Raw genomic sequence first — 21,964 nt, 5'->3', positions numbered from 1 at the left:
GAAAACTCCATCTCTCCATGCCCGTGTGACAGGGGGCCAGAGGCCCCTCCCTCTACAAAATCCCCTCTCGGGAAATGCCTCTGATTGGTCAGAGGCCAAGCCTTCACTTCAGCCTGATTGGTCACAGGCCAACCCTTCATTCGCAGAAGGTGTAACCAGTTGGAGGCCTCTATTGGAGGCCTCTAAAGGGTACCTAGGGGTGTTACCAAATTCTTCTAGTTTAATAAAAACCCTAAAGAATATTGCAGTTGGGGCTCTGGAGCCACCTGATGGATCCTGCTCCCACTCTGTGGAGTGTACTTTCGCTCAATACATTTGTGCTTTTGTTGCTTCATTCTTTTGCTGCTTTGTGCATTTTGTTCAATTATTTGTTCAGTGTGCTGAGAACCTGAATGACTCAGTCAAGACCTTCTATCTGGTAACAGGGGCAAACTCAGGGTGTCATTCAGGTTCAGAGAGCCATGAGGATCACACTGAGGCTGAGATTTAGCCAGAAATCATACCCTTGGTTGTCCTTTTCTATTTTCCTTCCTAGTTTTTTTTTTTTTTTTTTTTTTTTTCTGAAAGCACTTCCTTAATAAATCAGTTGTCCCTGAACTCTTAACTTAGGGTCTGCTCTTAAGACTTAAAAAAGTCTGCAGTCTTAGGACTTAACAGCCCTGCTATAGGTTTCTACAATTGTTTTTCTTTTTCTTTTAATGATTTAGTTTTTTCTGTGGTACTAGGTAAGAGCATCAGGCACACTTGGGTTGGAATGCCAACTGCCATTCAGTCACAGCCACCCTTAGGAAGGTCACCTACTCTCTCTGGGCCTCAGTTTCCTCAATTACAAAAGTGGGACAAAGACAGTGCCACCTTTATGGCTGCTCTGAAGATTAAATGAAAGAAGATAGGCAACATACTTAACAGAAAGACGGGAAACCAGTGAACACTCGGATTTACCTATGACTATTAAACCTTTCTAAACTTCATCAGAGAGTTCAAAAAAATGTTGTCAAGCCTTGGGATATATATCTGTTGCATTCCTTTAAAAATGTATGGTATCACTGGAATTTGGCTGGGGGCAGAGGAGAGAGGAGGAAGAGAAATAGCCATTCTAGGTAGTTGCAAGGTACCATTCATGTGCACCTTCTCATTTAATCCTGACAAGCACCCAGTTAGAATAGAAGGTTCCATTATAATTATTAAAGATAAGAACCTAACACTCAAAGAGGCTGTTATCTGAGGAGACATGGTGTTGAAGAGGTTAAAATATGCCATTCCAGCGTATTGACTAAGTTCGACACTTTAAAAACAGCAGGTGCAACAAGATGATTTTGACCTTCCTGCTGTTTCTTAAAAGCAGAGGGTGGAATTCCTATATGAAAGATGCCCTCCCTAGATGATGCAACATTTTTATATAGTCAGAGTTGAAACTGGGAGAATTCTGTACAGATCTGGTTAAAAATAACTCTCATCTTTTAAGCCTCTCCACATACTTCAGTGGCTTCTTCACAACGAACTCTTCTCTGTCCAATCCACTACATAAGTAACTGACTTCAGCTACTTCTTTGGGGCCTTCATTTCTTTATGAGGCTCCTGTGCTGCGTGAAGTTTGTATTAAGTTTTTCTTCTCTTAATCTATCTTATGTGGATTAAATTCTTGGACCCAGACGGGACGCTAAGAGGATGGAGGCAGACTTTTCCCACCCCTACCGTGTGTATATATCAGGGTTCCAAGCCAGGTTGTCTGGACAGAGGAACCCAGTTCCCTTGAGCTGAGGGGCGGTCTTTGCTTTTAGGCCCTTGCCCTGCAGAAGCGGCTCGGTGTTGCTCTTATTCTGGGGGAAGGTCCAGTCCCAGCTGAAATGACTCCCGCCACACCCAGCTACCAGATAATGAAGGTATCTTCCCAGGGTCACAACTCCAAGAATGAGGAACGCCTTGTCCTCAGGCCAGTGGCACAGTTGAGCCTCTCTGGGGTCATATCACAGTCACCATAACTGCACTGTCTCCACTCTAATGGGGCTCCCAGAGCAGAGACCTTACCTGCCGCCCCTCTGGCCCACCAGGATCCTCTCACTTTTAAGTCAGGTGCCGTTTCAGGAAGAAGCTTGGTGGTCCCACATCTATAGGCAAAGCAGATCCCAGAGCAGAGAGAGCTGACCGCCTGCCCTGTGGGGTGTACAACCCCAGGTGCAGATAACAGACAGGGAAGGAGGGAGGAGCTTAGCTGAAAACCCCTCCTGACCCTTTTCCAATAGGCACTCAGGGGTAGCAAAACATCCAGGAACTTTGAGTTCTGGGTCAGCTGGGACAGCTGTAGGAACAGCGTCCTGTTCGTGCCTTCTCTGAGTTTTCTATTAGGTGCCACCAAACACATTCCTACCCAAAGGAACCATTATGTAGGACCTTATTAAAAAGGTTAAAATATGCATTCTGGCATGGTAACTGTTTAAGTGAAAGGCACTTGAAAAACAGCAGGTGCAAGATCACTCTGCCCATACCAGAAGGAAAGACAGCATCCTTATCCTTAGGACTAGAAGCTGCCACCTAAAGAATACTGCACAGACCTTGTTAGAGTCACTCTAATCTTTTTAGTCACATTTTCAAAGTTTATTCTTATCTGTTCAATCCAGTATTTAAGTAGTGGACGCCAACTGCTTGCTCGGGTCTGCCCGCCCTCCCTCCCTCCCTCCCTTCTTCCCTTCCTTCCTTCCTTCCTTGCTCGGGCGTGCAATTTCTTTCTTTCTTTTTCTTTCTTTCTTGCTTGCTTTCTTGCTTTCTTTGCTCGGGTCTTTCTTTCTTTCTTTCTTTCTTTCTTTCTTTCTTTCTTTCTTTCTTTTTTTTTTTTTTTTGTTTTTGACGGAGTCTCGCTTCTTTTTCTTTTTTTCTTTTCTTTTTTTTTTTTTGACGGAGTCTTGCTCTGTAGCCCAGGCTGGAGTGCAATGGAGCAATCTCGGCTCACTACCACCTCCGCCTCCCGGGTTCAAGCGATTCTTCTGCCTCCCGAGTAGGTGGGATTACAGGCGCGCGCTACCACGCCCCGCTAATTTTTTGTATTTTTTAGTAGAGATGGGGTTTCACCATGTTGACCCGGCTGGTCTCGAACTCCTGACCTCGCGATCCGCCCGCCTCGGCCTCCCAAAGTGCTGGGATTACAGGCGTGAGCCACCGCGCCTGGCCGGTTTCTTTATGAGGGCTCCCATGCCGCGTGAAACTTGCAGTGTGCTTTCCTCCTATTCATCTATCTTGTGTCAATTTAATTCTCGGACCCAGCCGGGACCCCTAGAGGATGGAGGTGGAGTTCTGCCCTTACACTGAAAACACAAATTTCCAAAACAGGGACACTCTTCAAAACTTTGAAAGAGACCTTTTAGGTCCTAGGGCAATTGAATCTCGTTTTCTTAAAAAGCCCTGCTTGCTTACCCTCTCGTTTTCCCCCAGGACTGTTTTCTGAGACAGAGTGGGAGGCCCAAGGAGACAGCAAAGTTCAGGCCCCAAGCACCCAGCTCCTCCTCCCAGGGTGCGAGCCTGCCCGGGGTTCCCGACCCACCCCGCCCCATTCCTCGCCGGCGCTTGGTCCGCCCCTCCCAGTCTGGAAGCCTCCTGCAGCCCCGCCCGGCGGAACTAGGGGACGGGTGGGGAACGTCAAAGGGCAAGGGCGGTGACCCCGGGGCCCGAATCCTCTCAGGCTCCTGGGTCGGGTGCCCGGCCGTGCGTGAGTGCGGAACAAGTATGGGCGCGGGGCCATGCGTGGGTGCGGGGCTGGGTGCGGGCCCTGGGTGGGCGCGGGGCCGGGGCTGGCGGGGCAGGGCGTGGGGCTGTAGCAGGGCACGGGGCCGTGTGTGGCTGCAGGGCTGGGTTCAGACCGTGGGTAGGCGCGGGGCCGGCGCTGGCGGGGCGGGGCGCAGGCTGCTGCAAGGCGGCCTTGTGGATTCTGGCCCCGGAGCGAGGGCGGGCCGCGGACGCACGAAGTGGGTTCTCCTTTTTAAAAAAAACTGCGTTGCGTTTTCCTTCCTCCACGTTAGCAACTGCATCCTGTCAGGGGCCCCCCGTCCATGTGGCCTTTCTTCCAGCGACAGCACACTTAGCTCAGAACAGATTCACACCCACTCTGTGTTTCCACCGGGCGCGCCGGCTCTGCAATGCGGAGCGCGTTCTTTGAAGGACAGGCCCTGGAGTCACCGCCACAGCCACAGAAAGCGGAAACCGAGCCTCTGTCCAGAGGGGATCCCAGTACATTTCCAGCAGGTTCAGACACAGGGTCCCCCACAAGAAGGAAGCAGGACGGAAAAAGTCAGGACGCGTGTGCTGTGGAGGGTCGAGGTCTCGCCTAGGTCTTGGGTGTGGGTAGTCGTAGCCGCTCGCAGTTTTCCTTTCCAGCATCTCTGGGAAGCCTGGAGATGTGCTCGGGGCTGATGTGACACGAAGAGTGATTGCGACGCTCTGCAGAGGCGGTGGCGGGACGCTGCGCTCGGGCTGGGAAAGGCCGGCCCCAGGGCGACCCCTCCGGAGGCCCCCGGAGAGCAGGTGTGCGCCTCGCCTCCCGCTGGGCAGCCAGTTCAGGAGAAAAATGTGAAGCTTTTATCTAAACAAAATATTTCTTTTGTTAAGGGCTTTCTCCACAATGCGACTTTCTAGCCACGTGAGACTTTGACCTCCCAGTCCCCCAGATTCAGCGCTGGGACCGAGCGTCTGCTGTTATTTTTAGTAGACGTATAAAAAGAATCTCTAGAAGTTTTAGCTCTGGAGAAGGCGTGAATACAGCTGGTGCCTTCACACACTCCACTTGAGCCGCTCTTAAAGAACTCCAGGAGATGAGAAAGCAATACGAAAGCCAAAGCATTGCACATGAGGACGGGCTGGCGGGTGGCCTTTGGGTCCCTGTCTTATGGGTGATTTTTGTAAATGGGGCATTAGAGATGAGTATCGCCTGGATTACATTTTTAGGTTGAATTCCTCCCATGGGGGGAACTTTAGGAATACGCTTCCAAATAAGAATGTAGATTTCAATAATTGTAGTAAAGTGTTTGCCAAACTCATCTCAGAAAAAGATATTATCGAAAGGCATTTATTATCTTCTTAATTCGTGTCTGGCACTGGGCAGACACTGTAGAATACTATCTTGATTAGAGTCTCAAGGATTGTGTGCCTGAAGTTCTTTACAAATAAAAATATTCAAGTATAATCTATTATAAAGACTCTTTTTCCCCACTTTGGGGATATACGGTGTGGTATCGACTCATTGGTCATACCAAAACTTTGCTAATTTGGAGGAATTAGCAAAGAAAACCCAGGCTTAGCAAATCAACACCGAAGTTCAGAAGTTCAGAGTAATTTGTCTTGGGAACAAAGTCTTCCCTAGAGCGAAGAGGCATTCACAGGAACTCTTGGTGTTAATGGGATTATTCAAGATATACCTGAGACCAGATAAATATTTGATGATTTTGCCAAGCACTAGAGTTTCTTTACAGTTTTTCTTTGGCTGACGTTTTCCCCCATGGGGTTCGGACTTTGTGGCTTCATCAGATTTTGCAAATGAAAGAAGGCTGGGGTTTCCCAAGAGTGCGCTTGTGCAGGAAACAACAGACTAGTGGGGTTTACAAGAGGGGTGTGTTCTGTGTATATGTGTGTGTGTGTGTGTGTGTGTGTGTGTGTGTGTGTGTGCCTGTGGGATGGGGGTGGCACGGGGGAGAGAGAGATGTGGGTTACAAAGCTGCCATCTAGAGGCTAGAGGCTCTTTTCTGCAGTGTATATAATGCAAGTCTGCAGCCAGCAGAGCTCACAGTTGTTGCAAACTGCTCAGCACTAAGGGAGCCAGCCCACGGCACAGCCAGGAAGGCGAGCGAGCTCAGCCAGCCGAGCCAGCCCAGAGGTAAGGAAACAGTGCTCGGGCAGCAGCTCTGCTTGGAAAGAAGGCATGGCTTCTGCTTTTAAGCCAAGGGGTCTTTTTCAAAGGACTTCTTTAAAATCGCTGAGATAGGTGCTTTTGAGTCTGCGGGTCTGGTTTCTAAAAACCCAGGCTGCACGTAGCTGCATTGCAAAGTGCTTTTGCTAATTCGGAGGGCTTCACCTTTCGCTTCAGAAAGCAAAGGGCAGTTTTCTTAAGTCACTTGCAGAAGGAAATTTCCTTGTGTATTTAGGAATCTGGTATTTATTTGCTGTGTGGCTCCAGTAAGCAGGGGAACTTTGCAAGAACACAGACTATCCATTCTGCCTGACCAATTTGGCATGGGGATTAGCTTGGCACCCACTGTTTACCTGTTTTGCTTCTAGTATATCAGTTTGGAAACAGATAAAATTGGCAGTAAATACGTAATTCCAGAACGATGAACACTTTATGAAGAGGCATCCTTAATGGAGCAGAAAACTGCTGGGAATCTTTCTGAGTCCAAGATGTATTTGAATTCAGTACTTTGGGGGATTTACCAGAGTCTGTAAGTCCGGAAGCTATAAACGTGAATGTTAAATACAGCCCGGTCTTCTCTTCTCTTGATGGCATGCTTGCTAATCTAATTTGAGTACTGTTCTCTTAGAAGGTGTTAAGTCCAACTTCAATTGTTGGGAGTGGGGTGGGGGGGGAAGCACACACGCGAGTCTACTCTTTTGCAATTTAAATATACTCTTCAGGTAAAATGTGGATTTTGTTCAATTTTGTTGGCATGTGCAAAGATTCAAGGAGTGACTGAGAGAACTTTGGAGTGAGGTCAGGAATGGGTGGTTAGCCAAGGCTTGTAACTTCCAGGGAGAATGAGAAGTTGTAAAAATCAGACTGGCTGTCTCTCTTTCTCTCTTCCTCTTTCTGTCTTTCTTTCTTTCCTTTTGCTCACAACAGGATTACTTAGTTTTTCAAAAGTGGGAGAGAGCTTCCTTAACTGGTTTACAGCCCTTTGAACGTATTTGGTGCAGTGACATCCCCTGAAATTTCAGTCTGCAACGTCTCAACATGGTCACTTTGTTCTTTTCTTTTTTAAAGGCAGATGCTGCCTTTAGTGTCCCTTTATTTATTCCAGGAAAAATGTGGACATCAGCTAGGCACGCCTAGCAAAGAAAGTGGAGGCTGCTGGTTTCTGTGCTTTAACTTTCCATAGATTTTAAATGAATAAACTGCTCGCCCTTCTTTCATCAGAATATGAGCTTTCCCCAGATGGAAAGCCTTTTTCTAAAGCAAAGTTGCACATGGGAGCTCTAGCTTGGAAACAATTTGCTCTTTTTTCCCCAGTCTCTGCCATAAACACTTGAATGTGCATACAACTGCAGAGCTTAATGCCACAACCTCCAGGAGATTGGGGGGAGGGGGAAGCTGCCCAGGATGGGGGTGGGAAAGCAAAGGAAAGTGGAGAAATGGCTGTAGTTTGCTGCCCATCAGCCTTTTTCTTTTAAGGGGCAGACATTGCAGTCGTCGTTTTGAAAAAGTTCCATAAGTATGGCCAAGGCAGCATGCCTGTGCAACACACACAGGATTTTGGGGTGTGTTTCCTCCGTATTAACAGCGAGTCGTTGAAGCGTTGAGAAGGTATTATGATTTTTAATCAGGCCCAGAACAGGCCAAGGATAGGCTTTCTGAATGAAAAAAAACAAAAAACAAAAAAAACCCCGAAAACAAAAATCCCTACTTAATCAGGAACAGTGGCTTTTTGTGTGATCATTTTAGGGAGAGAGCTCCTGTTTTCAAGTCGATGTGAGGGAAATTGGTTGAAGTTACTCAAACCTGAGGCTGAAGGGCAGTCACTTTATAAACCTTAAGAGTAACCGAGGGGAAAGAAAAATACCTCAAAGATTGCAAAACTTTAGATTTTTCTCAGTGATTTTGTACAAGATGAGGGGAATTTGGGGCCAGAAGGCATTTGTACCTTTAAACCAGGCAACCAAAGAACTTAGTTTTACTCTTAGAAGCAAGAACCGTATTAAAATGCCTTCAATTGCATTGCATGCGTGTAGGTATAATTTAGAAAGAAACTAAAGATTGCGTCATGTCAAGTGTTATTAAAGTCCAGGAAAGAAGAGACAAAGCTCCGGGACACCTATTTTCTGTTGAAATAAAAGCGGGCAAGCCAGAAATAGACAGAGCAGGGCAGGGAGGGGTGCGGGGGCTGTCCTTGATTTTGCATACTTGATGGTTTCCTGCAGGGAATATTTGATGCTTTTATCTACTAATTTGGAAGTGGGAAAAAAAGGCATTATTGCTTCGATATTAAAGTGATCAGGGAATTGCATAATTTTATGGTGACAATTTTAAAGAGCCGCAAGTAGTTTTGGAAGCAGACTGTGTTTTGTTCCAGGCACTGAAAAAGTGGAGGGGGGCTGAGACTATCTCAGGTGGCCTTGAACCGCTGTTGGCAAAGGGACAGATAACGAGCCCAGGGCAGCGTGGGGGACTTTGCGTTTTGAAGGCTGGGTCAGCCAGATAGGAAGCATATTTTGCTTTTCCTGCTATAACAGATATGTGGGCATCCTCCCTCAGTTGTATATGCAGAGCCTAAGTTTGCACAGCATCCTCCTGGGAAACCCATTGTGTCTGGCTGAGGGTGGGGGGTGAGGAGGCTCTCCTAGCCTGGCTGACCTCCCACTGCCTGGTCCTCGTCCTAAGCTGGGTGGGAATCAGGGCTCTGATTACAGTGGGCCAGCCCAGACGGCAGCCTTTGTGACGTGGGAATCTCTGGACCTGCTCTTGTGGGGATAGCTTTGCTTCCCTGTCGGGCAGCTGAGCACAATAGACCAGATCAGGTTTCTGGATGTGGGATTTATTTGATCCACCAAATCCTTAAAGTGGACGAGGATGCCCCACGTGTTCATGTGAAGTATGTCTAAAGACCCTGAGAAGAGGTGGACTGTATCTGAATCAGGGTATAGAGTTTTCTGTAGTTACTGTTGTTGTTGAGTTCTCAAGCCATTCAAAGCAGGTATGTACTTGCATAAAATAAGATCACTCAGGTCACTGGTGAATGTGCAGTTGAGACTGTTTTCCATTTGCTGGCAGCAGAGGTGCCAGACAGCTCTCCATTCTGCTATCAGCCCTAGTGGATAGTCACAGAGAGTCCACCTGGGCCGAAGCTTCCGTGGGTTTCTCCCCTAGGTTACTTGGTTGGTTTCCCCATAGATTTGATGTAGCGTTGGTTAAAAACACACAGAGACACACACATGCCCACGCACACCCCACTCAGTGATGCGCAATTGCCTGATGCTTCTTCAGAGGTAGTGTGAATTCTCCTGATCTAACTTTCAGGCTCAGCGTAAGCCGGGGCTGGCCTGGTAGAAAAGGTGTTATCTGCTCAAAGAGACCAGAGCGTTTGCTTTTGTAGCATGACTCCCGCTGGAAAGTCCCTGGAGATGTTGGAAAGGGGAAGAGAACTCTGTTCTTAGCCACAAGCCTGCCATAACCCAGTCTCTTCACCTGGCCTGGCCTCAGTTGCTAGGTGTGCAAACAGTGAGGGCCACTGTCCCAGCTCTTGTCTGGGACAATACCAAGTTTCTTCATGAAATTCCTTTGTAGGACACAGGTCTCACACTGCAGAAAGCCAGTGAAGGAGGAGAGGTCCTGCAGGGCCCGGAGGGCCAGAGGGCCCCTCGTTTGGGAGCTGGTCCTGGGGCCCCAGGCCTGGCCTGAGTTATCTTATCTGTGCCACTGTAGAGGAGTGACGTGTGTGTAGCAGCCTGGTCTGCACCCAGCTACCAGAGCACCCCACTGCAAAGCCGCCTGTGGGGTTCGTATCACCTCCATTCTCAAAGCTTCCTCTGCCCCAAAGCCATGGCCTTGCTCTAGACCTTCCTGGTTCCTGCATGGATAAGCCCAGGCCACATTCCTTGCCCACCCTTTAAGGCCCAACCCTTACCTCCATCTGCTCTTTGTGGAGAGTCTTTGCCTCAGCCAGGCTGGGTGACTTTACCCATGGCTGTGCCTTCTGGAACATCCTTGATCACTACCTCCTTGAAGGCCCCATAAGCCACCAGAGTAGAAACCCCTCATCTTCCTGCTGCAGGGGCATGCACCACCTTGCTCATGCCTGGGAGCTGACGGGCCTGCGTGCCTTCCCAGCTAGCCGGTGGGGTCTCGGGGATTGCGGGGAGATGTTTCTGATCTGTTGTCCTCCCATGCCCCAGAGCAGTGCCCCCTCGAACAAGAGGCTCAGTCCACCAACACCAGCTCGGTGATGATTTCAGAAAAGTCTCTCCTGGACGCCCGTCTCCGCTGCTGGCCACGGTCGCTGGTCTCAGTGGACCATGATTAACTGCTGGCTCCTTGAGCACCGACTGTGTACAGCTGTAGCTGTATAGCTGTATAGCTGTAGCTACATAAAGTTACAGAAGACTTGGTGGGGGGTGCGGGGCTTGGTAGGAATGAGGTGGAGGGGCAAGAAACGTGAACAACGTCATGGTACAAAAGACATTTCAGAATAGAGATGTGCGGTGTGGGGCCAGGAGAAGGTGGGAGAATCAGAAGGGCAGAGGGCATCAGTGGGGAAGAGTCTGTGGTTGGAGACTGCAAACATATGGAAGGGAGTTTGGGGGAACACTGGCTGGGTGCCTGAACACATGGCATTCTCTGGAAGGAACTAACCAGCGTAAGGACATGCTGATTGCATACTTAGCCACCACCCATGGAGGCTCTAAACCTGAGTGCCTCTAATTCTGGCTTCACCCTCAGCTTGCAGAGTGAGCCCAGGGAGACCATTTGGATGCAGCTGAATACCCCAGGCTGCTTGCCGCAGCACGGTCGTTGTCAAGGATACTTGGTTGATGAATAAAAAATCCCAGAAACGAGAGGTGAATCTCCGGGAAAAGTCCTGCAATTGACAAGAGGAACCCCATCTGGGCTGTGAGTGACAGAGGAGTCCCTTTGCAGGCCATAGGCTGGAAGGGATGGAGGGCTGGACAGGTGCTCGCCATCGCTGGCCACAGGAAAGTTCTCTCCCTGTCACTGCAACGTGCGACAGGGCCGCTAAAAAGGTGACCCCTGTATGAAGGAATGAATGAGCTAAAACAGAGCAGGCGCTGGGAAAAAGGGAATGAAAGCTGACGTTCACTGCTTTTCGTTCTCCCTTGGGTCTCTGTGGTCCAGGAAAATGGAACATGAGCCTCGATTGTTTGCGGACCATTCCTCCCTTTATGAACATTTACATAATTCTTGATGTCAAATTTCAAATAACACAAGAGTTTGTAGAGCAAAAACTATAAGTCTCCTTTTGTTCCCTCCTCCTACCCTCCCGGCCCCAAGTTTAATACTTACTACAGGTCTTTTTCTATGCCTTCGTGCACATATATTTACATATAAAAATACATAAATGTAATTTTTGTGTGTCTTTCTGCATAGCTGGGATTGTGCTGTGTGTGTGTGCGTCTGCGCATTGTCTTTCACTGAACAGCATGCCGTAACTCTCCCTGTGGATGAAGGGAGGCCTCCCCTCACAACTGTATTGTATTCCAGATGGAGACACCAGGCTTTACTGAGTCATGCCTCTGTTGAAAGACATTTATGTTGTCTCCAGTGTTTGCTCGTAAATAAATACTGCTTTAAAAAACATCTTGTGTACATTTGGAGACACATGAATATTTTGAGGAGAGAAATGTGTGAATTTGTATCATCACAGAACTGGAAAGAAACGTCTTTTGTTCTGCACTCCCTCCCCTTCCTTCCGCCTGGAATCTTTTATGCAGAAACCTTAGAACCTGAGTGTCAGAAGTGGGTCTCCTTCCCCTGCCTGCCCTGGCGTGGGCACTGAGGCCATAGAAACCCAGTCAGTGGGCAGGTTTCATTCACACCCAGAAATGTTTCTTAGACCCTGGCGTCAAGCGGGAATGGAATTGCTGGTTGATTCCAGCAGAGGGTGACTGGTCTAAGTGGAATGTCTCCTTCAGACCCTGTGGCTATCGGCTGTCCCAGCTTCCCAGCGTAAACAGACCCGGCACAGGCTGAGAGGCATTCAGAATGTATACAAGGGCCCACGGGCTGGCCCATCCAGATCTGTGCGGAATGCAATCAGCGCCTTCTGTATGGGATGAGGTAATCCCCTGCTTTTGCTTGAGGGGACCTGTGATTTCTGTGTAGGGCCCTCTGGGGTTCATTAGAGGCCTCCCTCCCTCTCTCCACTTTCAGATTTTGCAGGGAGCTTTGTCACCAGGCCTTTGGGAACCAGGGGCCCTGGGTACACATTTCATAGTTTGCCCTATGAAGCTTTTGTTCCTATCAGGGATTCTGAGTGTCACTTGTTAAGGTCTAAGCAGGTAATTTAGGAAGATTCTTTGCTCCAATGGCAGACGCACACCATCAGTGAATGGTGTTCAATGCAAGTGGGCCCTGCCCACCCTAAACGTCCTGCACGCAGGCTGGGGCGGCCAGAGCCTTTGTCGCAGACCACATTCCATGTTACATGGCAGTTCCCTGTTTTGAATAAGGGGATTGATTGTCTTTGTCAAATAATAATCTGTTTTCTGGAGACAGCCCTTTTTTCTGAAACCTAATGCATGAAAAATACCGAAATGACGAAAGGCTGAGCTATTGTATGACACTTTTTTGTTGTTGTTGTTTGTTTTATTTGGCTCCCATTTAAATTTGCAGAGGACTTGATGGCTGCACTGTCTGCTTAATCTCCCTTTTCGCTCTACTTTCCTTTATCTGACCACTGGAGCCTTTGGTGGTGGGAAGGAAGAGGCTGGTCCAGGCCCCTAGAGGAAAGCAAGTGATCAGGGTGTGGGCCTCTGACTTCGTTTCCTGGCCAGTCCCAGTGTGGGCTGCTCTTCCTTGGACTGACTGGTGGTTAGTGATTGAGGATTGGTGATCGGTGATCGGTGACTGATGATTGGTGGCCGGTGATCGGTGGGGCAGTGAGGAGCTCCAGCCTCTGCTCTCTCATTCAGCCCTTGGGCAGCAATAGCCACACCCTTGTTGGAAGTTTCCCACTGTGCCACACAGGAGGGGAGAAGCAAGGAAAGAGGGGAGGATGGCCGAGCGGGGAAGTGCCTATCTCAGAAATACTATTTTTGACTCAGAGGACCAGTGGTCCCTAAATCAAATTTTCTTTGCCCAAAGAGGCAGAGGTAGAAAGCCAAGGACTGGATGGGGGGTCTCTGAGCCCTTTTCCACCTCTCAGTCCCACTCTGAGAATACTGAAGGCTGCTGGTAGCTCAAAGCGAGTGAGTGTCTGTTTTGTGGTAAGAATGGAGGCACTGGAAGGAAGGACACACTGGAGATGTGGGAACCAGGCGCCTTCTCACCTGAGTGACCTGGCCTCCTGCAGGGGCCGTCCATGCCGAGCAGTGGCCAGGCACCTGGCCAGCCGGCACCTGACATGTCTCTACATTGGAGGGCGAGTAAGACCTGAGCCAGAGGACTGTCACCATGGTGGGGGAGGAGGGGGTGGATTCGGGATCCAAGTTCTGGCGGACAAAGACTGAGGGTCATTTCTTTCTAGCCCCTGTGAATGGCCCAAACCCCAGGATTCATGGCAGCTCCTGCTGAGTGGCTGTGCCAGTGGGGACAGAGCAGGGAGCCCAAGCCAGGCGCCAGCCGAGCTGCCCTCTGGACCCAGCTGCTGTCCCTGCTGCTGCCCAGCTGTGGGGCCGTCCTCCATTCAAGCTTTTCTGCTCCCCGGGACTCTGGGGTCAGATAAGATCACGGGTGAAAGTGTTTTGGAAACCAAGCCATGATGCAAATGTGTTTTGTGTTAAGGAAATGGGACAAAGGAAAAGGTGGTTGCAGTAGAGCCATGTGGGAGAGCAAAGGTGAAATCCTTGTCTGCTGGAATCACAGGGTGGAGAGTGGAACGTCAGCTCTGGGTGGTGGCCAAGGGAAGGTGGAGATAGCAGCTTCAAGGCACAGCCTGGGGCTGGCTGTCTGCCCTGGGGCTGGCTGTCCGTCTGGCAGGCCAGGGTTTCCTCGGCTCCCTGCTGGGCTTACGTCCTTTTGGAGTTCTAGAGCTGCGTCTTAGGACAGGTGTGCCGAGCCTCCTACTTTGAGTTTCTGTCCTGACCTTGACCTTGCTCACCTTCACGGGCACCCTCCCATGCTTGGGCATCAGGGCTTGTCATAAGTCAATGGTCACAGGGCTTGATTCCTCCTAGTGGGTGACTCTGAGGACAGCCAGGCCTCCCGCTGCAGGACCAGCGTGGTTCCCTCCATGGAGGGCTTTCAGAGTGGGGAGGGGATGCGGCTGTCATGGGAGGTCCAGTGCTTTCTGTCAGCCGTGGAGGACACTGAGTCAGGTTAGGTCACCAGGAGGGGACCCCACGGTGATTCCCATCCTGCAGAGGGAAGTGCCCAGAAGCCTGCAGCAGTCTCCGCTAAGTGGGGTTCAAGCGAGATCCTCTGCTGTGAACGGTGGGGCTGTGGAGCCGAGGCCGCGCAATTTCTCACTTTTCAGGGATTCTGTTCATGTTGTCCCAAAGGAGAAACCCATCAAACAACCCAGTCTCTGTGTGAGCCTGTGAGTCTCCCTCCACCGGGGATATTTATTACTCAGCCAGTAAAGCCAGTTTTCAAGGGGAGTAGAATTAAACCAGGTTCTGCTTTTTGCTAAAGGGAAAAACCGCTCGCCTTAGGTGGGGGAATCCCCAGGGTTCTTTCTTCTTGGCCAGGGAGGGAGAAGGGGGAGACGTTTTACTGAGCATCGTTTTACTGAGCATCGTTTTACTGAGCATCGTTTTACTGAGCATCGGCTAGGGCCAAGCTCTGAATTAGGCCTTTTCTTCTTAGGCTATCTGTGAGGTAGGTGCTGCTGTCCTGGGGAGGCAGATGCAGACAGATTAACTCTTAAGGTAAATACTAATGAGTAGAGGAGCCAGAATTCCAAGCCAGGAATGTCTGATCTCGGAGTGGGCGGCTTCCCAGCTGTGGCTTTGCGTCCTGCTAGTGTAGCTACCTGGACATTGATCCCCTGACCGTTGTCCCCGATCTTCCAGGAAATTCTCAAAGGTAACCTGGAATCCACTTTAAATGAACTTGGTAAATAATGACTTGACCCTAGGCCAGTCATTACCTGGGACAAGTGAGGGGGAAGGGCATCCACCCGACTATGTCACTGTCAACTGCATCCTTGGGCTGAGGTTTTGATTTTACAGTGGGGTTCAGGCAGGGCCAATTGCTGACCCAGGACCATGGCCTGGAGGGATGTCAGGGCCTTCCCATGGGCGGACTGACAGTAGAAGACAGCCCCTGTCAGTCTATCTGGAGAAATCACTGCCAGATAACAATGGTACCCTGTGGCTGAATTCTGGCTGGCAGTGAAATGGTGATGGAGTGTTGGTCTCACCTCAGGTCAGCAGGGAAAACAGTTGGGAAAATCGTCAGCCCTCCTGAAATGCAGCAGGTGGTGGTTTTTGCGCTTTGAGTCTTGGCACACTTTGCTCTTGAAGCAGTTGAACAGATAAAGGAATGGAAAAACAGGTGCTGACGCAGAGCTTGAGACAGCTGGTTGGTTGCCCTTCATTGAAAACCACACTGTGAACCCAGAGTCTTCAGGTTTGGGGCGCAGTGAAGCTGTGGGCCACCTCGCGTAGGCTCACTATGTTTCCAGAGGCTCTGTGACTGCACACTGGGGCTGCCCGAGAGCCAGGTTTACATGTGAATTTAGCAGAAAAGTAGAGTGCTGAGTCACATTTTAAATGCAGATTTGGAGGAGGACTTGAAATGCTTTCATTGAGACACCAAAGCAGGACACTTGTAATACAGCAGTGCCAGGAGCAGACAACCCTGCCATTCTTTGGGGACGTAGATAAAATGGCTCCACTGTCCCCTGCTGAGAGCGAGCAGGCCATCAGCATCGCGGTGGCTGGGGCTCAGCTGCCTGACGTTTCTTTGGCCCCTGTACTGTGTTGATTTCACACCCTGGGCACAGCCAGACTGGCAGTGTCTTGAGAACATAGCCATGAAAAGATGGAGAAAGCAAACACAGTTTCTGTCTTGGAGCACCACATGGATTTAGATTTGAAGTATGTTTTATTTTGTTTTGGAGAGTTTTATTATGGATTTTTTTTCTCCCTTTGTTGCAAAGACATTACAGAGCTAAACCCAAACAGCTGAGCCTATCAGGGCCCTGGAAAAGCATTTTGCCTGAAACTGGAGTTTTTCCTAATGAAGTGACTTTTCTCTTCCATCTTTTTTGTTTGCTTGGTTTTCTCGTAGGTCATTGGATTGCCCGCCCTCAGAACGATGGATCTGCATGTCTTCGACTACTCGGAGCCAGGGAACTTCTCGGACATCAGCTGGCCATGCAACAGCAGCGACTGCATCGTGGTGGACACGGTGATGTGCCCCAACATGCCCAACAAAAGTGTCCTGCTCTACACGCTCGCCTTCATTTACATTTTCATCTTCGTCATCGGCATGATTGCCAACTCCGTGGTGGTCTGGGTGAACATCCAGGCCAAGACCACAGGCTACGACACGCACTGCTACATCCTGAACCTGGCCATCGCTGACCTGTGGGTTGTCCTCACCATCCCAGTCTGGGTGGTCAGCCTCGTGCAGCACAACCAGTGGCCCATGGGGGAGCTCACGTGCAAGGTCACACACCTCATCTTCTCCATCAACCTCTTCGGCAGCATCTTCTTCCTCACGTGCATGAGTGTGGACCGCTACCTCTCCATCACCTACTTCACCAACACCTCCAGCAGCAGGAAGAAGATGGTACGCCGTGTCGTCTGCGTCCTGGTGTGGCTGCTGGCCTTCTGCGTGTCTCTGCCAGACACCTACTACCTGAAGACCGTCACGTCTGCGTCCAACAATGAAACCTACTGCCGGTCCTTCTACCCTGAGCACAGCATCAAGGAGTGGCTGATCGGCATGGAGCTGGTCTCTGTGGTCTTGGGCTTCGCCATTCCCTTTTCCGTCATCGCCGTCTTCTACTTCCTGCTGGCCAGAGCCATCTCGGCGTCAGGTGACCAGGAGAAGCACAGCAGCCGGAAGATCATCTTCTCCTACGTGGTGGTCTTCCTCGTCTGCTGGCTGCCCTACCACGTGGCGGTGCTGCTGGACATCTTCTCGATCCTGCACTACATCCCTTTCACCTGCCGGCTGGAGCACGCCCTCTTCACAGCCCTGCACGTCACACAGTGCCTGTCGCTGGTGCACTGCTGCGTTAACCCTGTCCTCTACAGCTTCATCAATCGCAACTACAGGTACGAGCTGATGAAGGCCTTCATCTTCAAATACTCGGCCAAAACAGGGCTCACCAAGCTCATCGATGCCTCCAGAGTCTCAGAAACGGAGTACTCTGCCTTGGAGCAGAGCACCAAATGATCCGCCCTGGAGAGGCTCTGCGACGGGGTTGCTTGTTTTTGAACAGGGTGATGGGCCCTGTGGTGTTCTAGAGCAAAGCAAAGTAGCTTCGGGTCTTGATGCTTGAGTAGTGTGAAGAGGGCAGCACGTGCCCCCTGCATCCATTCTCTCTTTCTCTTGACGACGCAGCTGTCGTGTGGCTGTACGTGCCGACAGTTTTGCAACAGGCAGAGGTGTGTCGTGCAGCAGTGCTGTGCATCAGAGCCAGCTGAGGACAGGCTTGCCTGGACTTCTGTAAGATAGGATTTTCTGTGTTTCCCGAATTTTTTATATGGTGATTTGTATTTAAATCTTAAGACTTTATTTTCTCACTATTGGTGTACCTTATAAATGTATTTGAAAGTTAAATATATTTTAAATATTGTTTGGGAGGCATAGTGCTGACATATATTCAGAGTGTTGTAGTTTTAAGGTTAGCTTGACTTCAGTTTTGACTAAGGATGACACTAATTGTTAGCTGTTTTGAAATTATATATATATATATATAAATATATATAAATATATAAATATATGCCAGTCTTGGCTGAAATGTTTTATTTACCATAGTTTTATATCTGTGTGGTGTTTTGTACCGGCACGGGATATGGAACGAAAACTGCTCTGTAATGCAGTTTGTGACGTTAATAGTATTGTAAAGTTACATTTAAAAAAAACAAAAAACTGTTCCGGACTGCAAATCTGCGCACACAACGAACAGTCGCATTTCAGAGAGTTCTCTCAATTTGTAAGTTATTTTTTTTAATAAAGATTTTTGTTTCCTAAAAACGCATCAAGTCTCAGTTTTAAAAGTGTGTTTTGGCACTTGAGTAGCATGCGTGGTAGTAATACATGGATAGATGCGGCACACACAGGCCAACTGAATGAAGACTTTAGAAAAAGAGTGCTACCGTAAAGCAAAAGCCACCAGGTTAACTTGTTTGAAATGATATAAAAAGAGAAACACTTGAGCATACTGCATAGTTTTTATTTATTTATTTATTTATTTATTTATTTATTTATTTATTTATTTTATTTTCAGGCAATAACGTGTTTGGTGGGGGGGGATGATTGCTAGGGTCCAGCGAGATGGTCATGGAGAGAAGGCTGGCACAGAGAAGGTGCCACTGGCTGTCCAGAAAGGAGAGTTTCAGGTTGCAGGACTGGTGTCCTCATCTCTACCACCTGTGTGCTTCCAGGGCCTGTGCAAAGCCCTTTAAATCTCCTCTGCTAAGGTAAACACCTGCAGGGGCAACACTTCCTATTCAAAGCCTTCATTTAAACTGTGCCAATTAGCTACTCTCTTGAGGCCACACAAAGAGTGAATCCCCAGCTTGTGCGTGTCCTTACTAGTGGTTGGAAAGAGTGCTCTCAGAATGGCCAGTTCCTGCTGGGCCCTCTCTAACTCTACCTGGAACCACAAGAACGGCGGAGACTTCAACAGACGAGTCAGCTGGGCAGGGGATCAGAGAGGGGCTGGGCTCCCAGCACTGCCCTCACCACCTCTACCTCTGCCAAGACCTCTCTGCACAGAGAACTGTTTGCCAACACAAAGGCAGACCCAGATGCTCATCTGACCTGTGAGCTGGGGGGCTGCTGCTAGGTTGGAAACCACCCTGTGCAAGTCCTTGCCCCACAGACCCACAATGGGCAGCTCTGCAGTCCCCAGGGGCCCACAGACTGAGTCCACTGCAGGGGGCTCCTATTTCCTGCAAAGGGCTTCACAGCTTAGAGATTTGAAACTAGGGCTGTAACTTACTGGAAATATGTTCTTGATACACACGTACATCCTCAGGTGCACATACACGTGGTCTTACTTCAGTGGGATTCTGATTCGATAACAGTAATGTAGGTAGTGGGATAACAGCATGCAAAGAGGCAAACATACCAAGAAGAAGGGAAAATAAGAGTAGGTAGGATGGCAACATGAAATTGCGAAAGTTCTCAACCTAAATATGTGTTCCTTGACAATAAAAATGGATTACATGTTTGCTGTGAGCCTTCTAGGGGTCAAGTTCAGGCAGAAATACATTTTTCCCCTAGTAAATTCAAAGTGGGGCGGGGGAGAGGGGCACCGATTGCAATCCACACGCTCAGCTGTGCAACAGATGGAACTGTAAAAAGGCATTCAACTGAATTGCTGCGCTGAATTGCCATCGCAGTCCATCCAGCGGTCTCTCCCACCCCCTTACCCTGGAATTTCAGTAGGCTCCCGGGGGCTAACAGTGCTGGGGTGGGTGGGGGTCTTTCAGGCTTCTCTGTCTACCTGGATGTCTGAGAGGGCCACTGCCTGTGCCTTCTGCAGGGCTCCTCTGCCACCCCTGTTCCTGTGGCTCTGGCTGCTGTTTTTGCCTCGCTGGACGGTGAGACTGGTTTGGCCCTTTTCTGTTTTTCTGCTGCTCTGCTGCCTGGGGCTGCCCCAGCTGCCTCCTCCCACACTGCAGTGGAGGGGCAGGGAGGGAGGGTGACACTGAACCAGACCCGGACTCACCAGGCGGCACCCTCTGCTTTGGGGGGATTTTCCGTCTCCCACAGGGCCCAGGGCACCATGGCTTGCTATCCCAGACCCTCCGACGTCCCTGGGGTCTGCTGTCTGCAGGGACGGGCTCCATCTCAGAAATGCTCCAGTGACTGTGTTCTCTCTCTTCCTCCTAGAAATCCCCTTCTTTGTCCTGCCTGGGGCTGGAAGATTTGCTGGTTTATTCCCAGTTATCTGAACTCAAAATCTCTTTCCTTTGATTTCCACTGTAGGGTCCTTCCCTGGAGCCAGGAGGGATAACAGAGGCTGGGTCAAGGGGTAGAGTGTCCTGAGGGGAGGGGAGTTAATACTGAAAAAAAGAAATTCAGCCCCACCCTATGACTGTGGTGCAGAGAAGGCAGAGAGAATAGTGAGCCGTGTTTGGATATGGGGTGGGCCTTGAGGGGAGGAGGGATGGACAGGAGACCCCTGGCTCTCCTCAAATCCAGGACTAGAGGGCCTGCAGTGCTGCCATGGGAGGGTCATTCTTTGGTGTCCTTTTCTCTGGACAGATCTTCCAAGACACCCGCCTCCTGACGTGGTAAGAAAGTTGTTAGCACCATGACCTTGGACCCCAGGAAGGTTGTCTGGAGCTCCAGCCAGAGTGGGACCTCAGAGCTGGGAGAAAAGCAGTTTTGGTTTTCTTGATGGTGCTTCCTGGATCCTTCTCCCACCCCAGGGAGAGGGGGACATTTTCTTCTCCATTCCAGTCTAATACTCTGCTCCTGTTTCATGGTTGAAATGCCCAAGGCATGGCAGGTGGTGGGCAGCGGAAGGCCACTCCCAGCAGCCCAGATGGCAGCCCATCATCTATGAGTCATTGTTAAATGCTTTCCATCTGGTTCAACGTACGAGCTGCTAACCTTGATTGTACCCTGGGTTCCGTGCAAGTGAAGAAGAAAAATAACGCCGCTCAAAAGGTCCGATGGAAAATCACCTGGGCACACAGGAATACACTCCATTTGCTGGCCGCGGCTTTTAGTCCTTCCAAGAGTCTCGCAGCAACCTGGGATGGGACCCGAGTGATACCTGTGGTCAGATCTGGCAGAGCAGCAATACATTTAAATCTGCTTTAAAGCATCTGTATCTGGACGCTTCCTGGGGCCTCTCCAGGAGGCAGCAGCTCCAGGGCATGGTCTATTTTACTAGGAATGTGGAAATCCTGCCTTACTGGGCTTCTACTCTGAGGACATTGGCTATACATACATAATGGATCTGGGGGATGTCACATCTAGGCTAAGCACAGGTATCTCAGAACTCTGGGGAAACGTGGGGTGCTGTGGATCTGCCCTGATGGGATGGATGGCTGAGGAAGACAGCAGAGAAAGTTCCCAGAGCTTCCTGCTGGAGGTATGGGTCTTCGCCCCTAAATGCCAGGGATACCTCTGCATGGGTTTATGCCACTGAGATTTTAGTCCTTCAGGGGTGGTGGTTTCAGGTGGGTTAAATGCTTTAAAAGATCGACCCACTGCTATAGAACATTTCTCACTTCCTGTTTCTCAGTCTTGGATTTCCCAAGAAAAGCTCCCTGGTGGTTTGCATTTATGCAGGGCCTGCTAAGATCCCACAATCTTGATATCACTGACATTTGATATGGAACAAGATTAGTTTGAATGAGAGTTGATAGGACGTTAAATCACTCGAACGCAGTTGAGATTTACAGTGGTTCGTTTGCCCTGAGGATGGCTGAGGACGGCCTGACTCTTCCATAAACTCTTCTGGTAGAGTAGCTGAGTTTGCTCACCTCATGCAGTCTCTGATGTGCACACACACCCGTGCATACACCTGGACTTGCTACCATCTGTGTGACCAACACGCGCTCTTGGACACAGTTTTCATATGCGTGTTTAGGACCATCCTAGCGAGAGCCTGGGCCACAGGGTCGAGATCCACCTTCTCAAAGTCTCAGGCCTCTGCCAAGTGTGTAGCCCGAAGAGCCATCACTGTTTTCTATCCTGGGAAATGTGGGCCAGGTTTTAGCTTTGCTAAACTTAGCCTCCTTGTTTATAATGTTGGATGATGCTAGTACTTGATTCATAGGGCAATCGTGATGATCAGCTCACACAGTCTCTGCAAAATGCATGTCACCGTCCCTGGGCATAGTGCATGATCGGAGAACAACAGCCATTCTGACCACATTCTCTGGGCATAATTTGCATTTTTCTTGAGAAGAAACAATGCATTTCAGAGAAATGGGGCAAGAGAATATCTGCCCG

General features: G+C 49.6%; 1 protein-coding gene across 2 annotated transcripts; it reads left to right on the top strand.

Annotated features, from left to right (window-relative positions):
• Window positions 1–3,606: 3,606 nt before the first annotated feature.
• ACKR3 (atypical chemokine receptor 3) lies at window positions 3,607–18,023 on the top strand. 2 transcript variants are annotated; one of them, XM_030917025.1, is made up of 2 exons: window positions 3,607–3,715; window positions 16,100–18,023. In XM_030917025.1, exon 2 carries the CDS (start codon window positions 16,127–16,129, stop codon window positions 17,213–17,215), a length of 1,089 nt encoding a protein of 362 aa, XP_030772885.1. In that variant the 5' UTR covers window positions 3,607–3,715; window positions 16,100–16,126; the 3' UTR covers window positions 17,216–18,023. The 2 variants fall into 2 exon arrangements, with proteins under 2 accessions (XP_030772885.1, XP_010356225.1); XM_010357923.2 differs by lacking the exon at window positions 3,607–3,715 and adding an exon at window positions 5,704–5,857.
• The last annotated feature ends 3,941 nt before the right edge of the window (window positions 18,024–21,964 follow it).

This window comes from Rhinopithecus roxellana, chromosome 14 (assembly GCF_007565055.1).
Source record: "Rhinopithecus roxellana isolate Shanxi Qingling chromosome 14, ASM756505v1, whole genome shotgun sequence".
Lineage (NCBI taxonomy): Eukaryota > Metazoa > Chordata > Mammalia > Primates > Cercopithecidae > Rhinopithecus > Rhinopithecus roxellana.
This window is presented reverse-complemented; position numbering and strand designations above follow the sequence as displayed.